Raw genomic sequence first — 9,933 nt, 5'->3', positions numbered from 1 at the left:
GACAATAAAACTATATCAGATTTGTTATGATTATAAAGACACGTTTAAAAGATATTTACAAAATAATATGTGCTTATCCTACTTTGTTCCACGCCGCGAGTTTCTTGGATCCCAGTTCGTCCCTCTGCTGGTTATGATATTTGACGCAAGCTTTATCTTTGTGGGAATGCTGGAGATGATTTCATGTGTGGTACCACTCTTTTTAGTATAGCCCCGGGTGGGATCGATATTTAATGTTATATCATTTATTTCATAAGCACCTTGTCCTTTACGCTGGATGATCTCAATAATATCGGAAGAACTTAATTGTCACAATTTTTACACATATCAATCATAGTAAAATATGACAAGGGATTGCCCCCCCCCCCAAACCGACGTATAGGTACCAACTTGCAGTTCTTGTAACCTAAAATGTTTTGGGCTCATTGTTGTGATGTAAAATACACTCAAACAAACATTTACTGTTGTCCATTTCAACAATGTTAAATTAAGCCCATAATTCCTTTCATTTACCAACCAGACCTGCAAATATGATATGTAAACATCGACCTGTGAGTAGTTATTTTCACTTGCTCGACTGTCTGTTATCAAAATCATCTTCAATTGAGATTAGTTGACATGGACACCGGTATTTGCAAAAAGAAATCATTAATCAAAACACTTAAAACATGGACAGTCTTCTTCTTTCAACCCATTAATCAAAACACTTAAAACATGGACAGTCTTCTTCTTCAATTCAGCTCAATGTCAATATAAAACTGTTCCCTGTTCCACTTAAGGGTGTAAAGGCATGAAATGGTCAAGATATCGAAAACTTACTCATTGTTAATGAAATGTTATTTCTTACCCCCTCGCTTTCCGCTCAGGGCTGTATCCACCACAGACTACTAGGAGTCCTGTATTCTCTATGGTATCCACCTGTTCAATTGTCTGCATATCTCCTGTTAATTTTATTTTTCGCCTGAAAAAGCCCAATGCGCAATACATTCAGGTTCGAGTCTTGACAAGAGACGAGCCGATTGTAATTAGTGCGGCTATGTGGTCTAGTGGTATGGCACTCGCTTTCGGATCGGACGGTCCTGGGTTCGAGCCTCGCGCTCGGCGCACAGTTGAGTCCTTGGAAAAGTCTCTTTACTCACATTCTCTCACCGTACTCAGGTGTAAAATGAGTACCTGGCCGTTAGCAGCGTTATCGTTGTCCGAAAAATTGTAATATCGCCTAACAGGCGGCATGTCCCGTCCTACATGTTAAATGTTGATGTTGACCAGGGTCCCTTGTAAAGCGCTTTGAGCACATTTAGTGGATATTGCGCTATATAAAGCTCAAGTAAATAAAATAAATAAATACTCGCCTTTCCCGATAAATTTGAGCTCTACCCAGATTTGTTAATCAAAATACCCGAACCTCATTGGCCATCTAACATTTATATTATGCTTTCTAATTGGTAACAACAAGAGATGAAGTGAGTAGAAAAGTGCCAGAAGACAATAGAGAATAAAACATTTTCGCGGCGGTGGTGGGGTTTGAACCCGCGACCTTATTGGTACGACAACTCCGCCTGGCCGGTGAGAGCGTGACTCTATCTTTCTAATTGGCTATTCCAATAATTGTTCGCATGCCAAATTTAACAAAAGTCAATCCCTCTCACAAATAGCGGTCACACATGCTAAAACATCCAGAGTATAACCAGTTCTCAAATTTCAGACTCGGTTGAAGGTAATTTATTGTTGGCTCAACTCGTGAAGTCCCAGGTTTGAGAGTTTTTGCCAAGATGAGGGTCATTTAAATCGATCGATATTTGAAGGACGAGTTTTCTGGCCAAATTTTTAAATATAGGTTTTTCCAGAGCACGGCAGAATTGATATTTTCTTATAGATAGTTCGAAGATGACGTCACTCAGTTCTTTGTTATTGGTTTTTGCCATCCGCGTTTATGAGTAATGCTCACTGAACTTTATTGATCCGACTATAAACGTTCATGGATACACACAGTTTTGTGTGTTGGTCCGTTATACACCCGGATGGCAATGTTATGAGCTTTTTAGCCAAGCGCATACTATCTATAGATAGTTTGCGCTTGGCTAAGAAGCTCAAAACATTGCCATCCGGAAGTATAACGGACCAATACACAAAACTATGTGTAACCATGAACTTTTATAGTCTGGTTCATTCAGTTTAGTGAGAAGTACTCATAAACGTGGATGGCAAAAACAATAACAAAGACTTGATTGACGTCATCTTCGTTCTATCTATAAAACGAGATTGAATTAAGGCCTTCGATGAAAAGTGTGAGTTTTGTTGCTAAAGGCATAAATTAATAAGTTTTGATTAGTTTGACTTTTAATTTTATTTATTGAGATCATGATACCGTTGTTAGGCGAAAGGTCCCATATTTTGCAGTAGGATCAGCAGCATTTAAACAAACCAAAATAATATAAGTAAAATAAAAAGAAAGAAATTGAAAAGTGAAAAAGAATGTAATGGGTTTAATGTGAACTTTGACGCAAACAGGCGTCCGAAAATGGAATTTTCACCTGGGGAAAAACAAACAACCCCCCCCCCCCCCCCCAAAAAAAAAAATAAAAAATAAATAAAAAATAAAAATAAAAACAAAACCCCCCCCCAAAAAAAAAAAAAAAAAAAAAAAAAACAGAAACAAAAACTAAAAAAAAAAAAACAAAACAAAACAACCTCACCCAAAAAAAAAAGAGAACAAAAAAAAAAAAAAAAAAAAAATCCCAGAAAAGCCCAATAGTGTCCAATTGCCTTGCTTATTACTGGTTGACTAGTAGGTTCTTTTGCATTACCGCCTCTAATTAGTTTCCATCGACGTGAACTGAATGATGAGATCACCTCGGTTTCGTGACTCTCAACACACACACACACACGCGCACACACACACATACACACACACATAGGGAGAGAGAGAGAGAGGGAGAGAGAGAGAGAGAGAGATACATAGGAGTCAGAGAAAGAAAGAGATATAGAGAATGAAAGAAAGAGATAGTGAGAGGGAAAGAAAGAGAGAGCAACACGTCTTCTATGTCCATGAAGCAACATCGTTGGTGTGAGAGAGAGACACAGAGGGAGATAGACAGAGATGGACACACACATACACACACACACACACACACACACACACACGCAGAGAGAGAGAGAGAGAGAGAGAGAGAGAGAGAGAGAGAGAGAGAGAGAGAGAGAGAGAGAGAGAGAGAGAGAGAGAGAGAGAGAGAGAGAGAGCAATCATACGTCACATCCGGGAATTGGGAATCCAAAAACATAAACAAGAGACATCTAATGCTTAGATATGAAAACCGTTCTTTTCGGTCCAATTGATCACACCCCTTTGCGATAGGATGTAAATACATATCATTAATCAAGGGGATTTTTGTGTCAGAACAAAAATTATCAGGGAACCCGGTACGTAAAGTTATCTCTGCATTGCAATCACGTACTCGGTGCCGGTGAGTTGCATCTCTGTCTGCTGGTCTGGGACTGGGACTGGAACTGGCAGCACTCTCACTCATACTTCATAGACTCATACTCTCATTCTTTTACTCTTGGCCTCGGTTTTATGAGAACAGAGAACAAGGGACAATAGGTTTTGTTGAAATGTTTTAAATATTACAAATGCACACATTATTTTATTATGTAGGGAATGATATGCCTTTTTATGTTGTGTGTGTTGGTGTGTTACTATCGCAATCGAGGCTGTTGTGAGTTGTTCTCAGTTGTCATGATGTTTTTGTGATTGTGACGTCATATTTTGTTTGTCGGCGTATATAAGCGACAGTCACCGCTTACTCGTCCTCTTTGACTTATTTGAATCACTTTATAACGTTTCGTATTACGAACAACAAAATCTAGGTATGTGTAGATAAATCGCGTAACTACCCACTTCGGTGACGACTACCCACTCATGTGGAGATACATGCCTCGTGCATATTATTATTATTATTATTATTATTATTTATTTATTTTATTTCTCATCGTGAATGACATGTAAAAATCTATTCACGACACTTATCATGGTTAGGTTAAAATATTGTGCTCTTTTCTTAATTTTTTAAACTTTTGATCAGGTTTGGCAAATGTTTTGCCAGTCTTGTGTCCTAGTCCTGTTGTGTTGTTACAGAGAGTTTTCACCAAATTTTGGTTTGACATAAACGCACGGTCTAATGGTTATGGTACTCTTGTGGACACTCAAATGAACAACATTCAATTTGCAATATATGTCAATTATTTCAGTCCACCTACCTTTGTGCCTTGTGATGAATGAGTTGCTGAATTTAATTTAAACTTTAAATTTGAAGAATTGTGTGTGCTGGATAGCTGACATCATATTTGATAACTTTATTTATTCTTAATTATTACATTATAGTAGTCACAAGTGGCTTTTGCTTTGGAAGTTATTTTAATGAATAACTAGAAGTAGAAAACAGAAAAATATCTTGTGAAAAAAAATGATTATAATCGAAAACTAAATAAATCAGCACAGTCATATTTGGTGGCGTTTTTATGCACCTCCGTTGGAGGTGTACAAAAACGCAACATTTTTATGCACCTCCGTTGGTGGTGATGGTAAATTAATGAAAATGTTGCTGCATACGTCCATGAGGTTTAAATAGTTATATTGTAGTTTAGCACGCTGCTTAGTGATTACTTATGTACGCTTATACAATGATAATAAATTAAAGAATAATAACAATAATTTAAAAAATCAAAAGTAAAAAGAAACATGGCACACAAATACTGATCTCAAATAAATAAATAATTTTAGAAAATGAAAATCAAAGTTTTTTAAAGACATAAAAAGTTTTTGAAAAAAAACCCAAAAACAAACAAAAAAAAATTTAAAAAAAAGAAAGAAAAAAAAAATGTCTTTCTCAATAAAGTAAACTTTAAAAAAAAAATGTCTACAATGGGAATCGAACCCAGTACTTTCAAGGTTAGAGTCTGACAGCTTGTCCACTGGGCTACGGAGCCACCTGACTGTTCATCAGATTTAATGTCTTTCAAAAACATTATTTTTCCTTCAATGCAACTTCTATTTTCTGGTTTTATATTTCGATTTTTAAAATTATTATTTTTATATAAATTTATTAACACAAACATCCTACAGATGTCACAATATAACTTTCGCCGTGTCTTAATACAGAAACACAATATCGCTGATGAAATTGGGTGGGATGCACATGTGTGACGGAGGTGTATAAACACGGTCCGTTAAGATACACCGTCAACGGAGGTGCATAAAAACACTAAGGTCATATTTTGTCGTGATTTAATTTTGCTATATACATTAGTGTGATGATTTAAAAGAAACTTATTTTTTTTCAGGCCTTGGCTTGAGGGATTGGTAAGAATGCCTCCTCAAAGGTATAAGACGAAGTGGGTGGAGCATTTCAATTCCATTTGGGTTGAGGAGGATTGTGAGAGCCTTACTTTAAAGGAGGATCTAGATGGCCTTTACCAAAGACTCCTCACAAACAAAGAACTTATACGTGTACCACCTCAAGCCATATTTCTGAATGGACCCTCCTTACCAGACTTCAACCCAAATGACATTTATGGTTCAGATGAACAGGAGCATTTATTGGACTGTCTTCTCTCAAATCAGTTTTTCTTGTCAGAGATTGTCAGTAGCAATACTCCTTTTGCTCAGGTAACATACATTCATTTTTTAGTGTTTTGAAAATAATTTTGTTTTTATGTGATCACATCTTTGTTTGACCATATCATATATGGTATGAATGGCTGAAGTGAGTGTAGAAGAGTCTGTCTTTAGTTTAAACCTAAGTCTAGGCTTTATTCAACATTCAAAAGAGGTACGACGAGAAGCATGATGATATGCAACACAAGCAGAAAAGCAAACAGTTACGAAAACAGATAAAGCAGACATAGCATAACAAAGCGTTGAAAATAATAACAAAGTGAAGCGCACGAACAAAGCTACCTCACAACATTCTTCCCCCCTCAGTCTAATTGGAAGCATTACAAATCGAACAATGATTGCAAAGTCCCAAAGTCTATAATCAAATAAGAATGGGGGACGTAATGCTATGAATCAAAACACAAGTATAGTCTTGGTCTTAGAGATTGTCAGGAAAGTTCAGGCTTCTCTATTCCGCAGATTGTAAACCCGGGTCCGAATGAAAGGACTTGGTTTGGGACTACGAGTGTTCTCATTAGGTGTTTCAGGGTCAGAGGGGTTTGGCCCGTTTTCTTCACAGAATGAGGTTTGAAGTTCAGGGTCAGGAGTGTCTACCGATTCCACTCGTTCCGAAACTTGATTTGGGGCATCCGCCTGAATAAGAATGGGACCTGGTTTGTTGGCTCATTAATTGAGGAGTGCGTAAGCGGAGGAAAATTGTCCTTTACGAAAGAGTCAGGCATAGGCAGGCCACCAGATGGTGCTAGGTTACACAAAGCTACTGTTGTCTCCCTCTCATCCTGGAATCTGACGTGGGCATAGAGTGGATTGATAAAGTGGATCCAACAGATCGACTTCATCTGCCAAAGGTTCATACTTTGAAGATCTCGTGTTCCTTCTCATGAGCACCGTTCCAGGGGTAGTGAGTCAAGTCGGAAAAGTTGTACCGATTGTGGATTTCCTGTTGTAGCGAAATATTCTCTCGTGAGGAGTTTCGTTAGTGGAAGTGCACAAGAGAGACCTTAGGGAATGAAGGGAATCAGGAAGAACGAGTTCCCACTGGTGAATCTCCAGACCACGAGACTTCAGTGCAAGCGTTATTGTCTTCCAGAGTGTTCCGTTCAGTCGCTCCACTTGTCCATTACCTCTCGGGTTATATGTAGTAGTCCGGCTAGTAGCTACACCCTTCCTATGTAAAAAGTCCTTGAGTTCCACGAGACATGAAGTTGGCCCCTCTATCAGAGTGCACATAAGACGGCATTCCAAACAGAGAGAAAAGCTGGCAAAAGCATTTGATGATTGTTGCGGCACTCATATCGGCACACAGAAAAGCAAACGGAAAGCGAGAGTATTCGTCAATCATTGTTAAAAGGTATTTATTTCTTGAAGAAGAGGGCAGAGGACCCTTGAAGTCCACACTCAGGACTCAGGAGCTCAATGGGCTGAGTAGCTTTGATCAGATTAGGATTTGACTGTTTGTAGAAGGAAGGCTTCAGTTCACAGCAGATTTTACAGTTGGCACAAACCTCCTTCACTTCAAGCGAGTAAGGCAGGTTCTTGGATTTGACGAAATGCATCATCCTTGTAACCCCAGGATGGGATAGTGAGTCATGGAGATTTTGAAGTGCCTCAGGATCAGAATGAGTTGTAGGTCAATAGCCTCTGGAAAGAGAGTCTGCTGCATGATTGTCTTTGCCTGGTCTGTAGACAACATCGTAGCTGTAGCACGACAGTTCGATTCTCCATCTTTGGATTTTGTCATTCTTCATCTTCCCTTTCTGAGAGTTATTGTACATGAAGGCAACGCTTTTCTGGTCAGTTACAAGTTTGAAATGCTTTCCAAGTAAGTAGTGTTTCCATTTACGGAGAGCCTCCACAATGGCATATGCCTCTTTCTCTACAGAGAAATGCTCCTTTCACTTTGATTCACAGTTATGGAAAAGAAAGCAACTGGTCTCCCATTCTGATTTAGCGTAGCTGCTATTGCGATGTCCGAAGCATCTGTTTCGACCACTAGGGGAACATCTTGGTCAACGGTAGTGACAGCTGCATTCTCTATCTCCTTCTTCAGCAGTTCAAAGGTTTCCTTCACTTCCGCTGGAATTGGAAAAACACTATTGCTGACAAGGAGGTGCATTTTATCAGAGAAATGTGGGATCCAAGATGAGTAATAGGCAAACATGCCTACTATACAACGTTGGGATTTTACATCGTGGGGATCAGCAAGGTCGCGCAATGGTTTCAGCGTGTCAGGATCTGGTTGGATGTTGCCTTTGGAAACCAGGAATCCAAGCAGTTTGACTTCTCTGGTGGAAAGGATGCTCTTGTCTTCATTGAAAGTAATGTTGTACTCAGTGGCACATTTCATGAAATGAGAGAAGTTCTTGTCATGTTCTTGTTGATTTCTTCCGCAGATTGTGACATCTAGATATGCAAAAGTATCCTTGAGCTCATTTCTTATCATGCTGTCAATGATACGTTGGAAGCAGGCCACTCCATTAGTGACACCAAATGGAATGCGTTTGAATTGATACAGGTTCCCGCTGGCTTCGAAGGCAGTGTAGTTTTTCTTCCTCCTTTATAGGGATTTGGTGGTAGGCACTGTGGAGGTCGATTGTACTGTATACTTCATATTTTGAAATTTCCTCTCATCTCATCGATTCTGGGGAGAGGGTATGCATCAAGCTGAGTAAAGCGGTTGATAGTTTGGCTGTAGTCCACCACCATTCTCTTTTTGTGCCTTTCATTCGTTGTCACCAAGACTTGCACTCTCCACGGAGAATCAGAGGGTTCAATCACATCTTCTGCAATTAGTTTTTGGACCTCAGAATCTATAAATTGTTTGTCCGGTGTTGAGAACCGCCTTGATTTTGTTGCTATGGGTCTGCATTCTGAGAGCAAGTTCTTGAATAAAGAGGCAGGTTTCACTTTAGCAGCAGTTAAGCCACAGATCGAGGATGTGGGCTTCGACCCTTTGAAACTAATCTCCAGTCCCTCGTGTTGGCCAAGGAAATCGTGACCCAGAATCACGTCGGTACACAATCCAGGTAGAATGGAGAGCTTCACTCCTTGATAGGTCTCGCCATTGTATTCCAGAGAGACAAAACAATGGCCTTTAGTCACACTGGAGAGATTAGAGGAGGCCATCGATATTTGCTTTCAAGAGTTGTATGTTTGGAGGTTTAGAGATCACGCCTTCTCAGCGGAGATGAAACTCTCCAAGCTTCCCGTGTCTATAAGAGCCTTCATGGAATTACAACAGACTTTCACGCAGATGATAGCTTTACAAAGACTTGAAGGGGCTGCAGCAGTGAAGGCCGAATTGATGAAGGGTTCAGCAGCGGATGCAAAGTTGTTTGGTTTCCCTTTAGATAAGCACACTTTCTGGTAGTGTCCCTTCTTCCCACGGCCTTTGCATGTCGCTTCCCGGGCAGGGCATTTAGATAGTGGGTGTCATTGAAATCCACAGAAGAAGCATTTAGTACTAGTTGCTGCAGATAGTGTATCACCAGATGGTGTATCAGTTTCGTCAATGTAAGGAGTGGTCGCACTGCCACATGGCACAGGTAAAGGTTGTATGTTAATGATTGTTTCTGCGACATTTCAAGGGACCTAGCATGGTCAAAAGCAGTAGAGAGATTCAAGGTCTTATTTTCAAGGAGTCTTTGTCTTATTTGATTCGAAGACAAGCCACAGGTGAAAGCGTCTCGAATGAAAGCGTCCCTGTTTTTGTCTGCTGAGCTTTGAATTCTCATTCCTTAGCGAGAGCCTTCAATATTTGCAAGAACTGATCCATAGTCTGTCCTGGCTCCTGTTTGGCAGTAGCTAGGATGTGCCGGGCAAAGATTTCGTTTCCAGGTTTGACTTAAGTATTTTTGAGGACTTCGACTGTATCGAACGTGGTGCAATCAGCGATGTATTCGTATAGATAGTTCGAAGATGTCACTCAAGCCTTTGTTATTGTATTTTGCCATCCGCGTTTATGAGTAATGGTCACTGAACTGTATTAACCTGACTATAAACGTTCATGGATACACACAGTTTTGTAAGTTGGTCAGTTATACTTCCGGATGGCAATGTTATGAGCTTCTTAGCCAAGCGCATACTACCTATACAAAGGGATCAATGAAATTTATCAGCAAGTTGAGTTCATCAATAGCAGTTTCTTGTTGCAGTTGTAGTGATGCTAGGAAATTATTGAACGTTCGTTGCCAGTCGTTCCATCGTTTTGAAGTATCGGGGGCGTTAGGGTCAGTGTTAAACCTCTCAGGTCGAAGGAA

General features: G+C 39.7%; 1 protein-coding gene across 6 annotated transcripts in view; it reads left to right on the top strand.

Moving 5' to 3' along the window:
- The first annotated feature begins 3,245 nt into the window (after window positions 1–3,245).
- The window catches only part of LOC144965271 (putative E3 ubiquitin-protein ligase HERC1), a 127,770-nt gene continuing 121,082 nt past the window's right edge, over window positions 3,246–9,933 (top strand). For 4 of the 6 annotated variants that reach the window (XM_078900435.1, XM_078900432.1, XM_078900434.1 and 1 more), the window contains exons 1-2: window positions 3,246–3,420; window positions 5,341–5,665. In XM_078900435.1, the coding sequence (XP_078756561.1) occupies window positions 5,366–5,665 (300 nt within the window). In that variant the 5' untranslated portion in view covers window positions 3,246–3,420; window positions 5,341–5,365. Of the gene's footprint in view, window positions 3,465–5,340; window positions 5,666–9,933 lie in introns of all 6 variants that reach the window. The other 2 variants (XM_078900433.1, XM_078900431.1) reach the window with 2 other exon arrangements.

Source organism: Berghia stephanieae, chromosome 2, assembly GCF_034508935.2.
Source record: "Berghia stephanieae isolate SIO BIC M18660-M18661 chromosome 2, UCSD_Bste_1.3, whole genome shotgun sequence".
NCBI classification, from domain to species: domain Eukaryota; kingdom Metazoa; phylum Mollusca; class Gastropoda; order Nudibranchia; family Aeolidiidae; genus Berghia; species Berghia stephanieae.
Note: the sequence above shows the minus strand (reverse complement) of the source record. Positions and strands in the feature narration are given on the sequence as shown.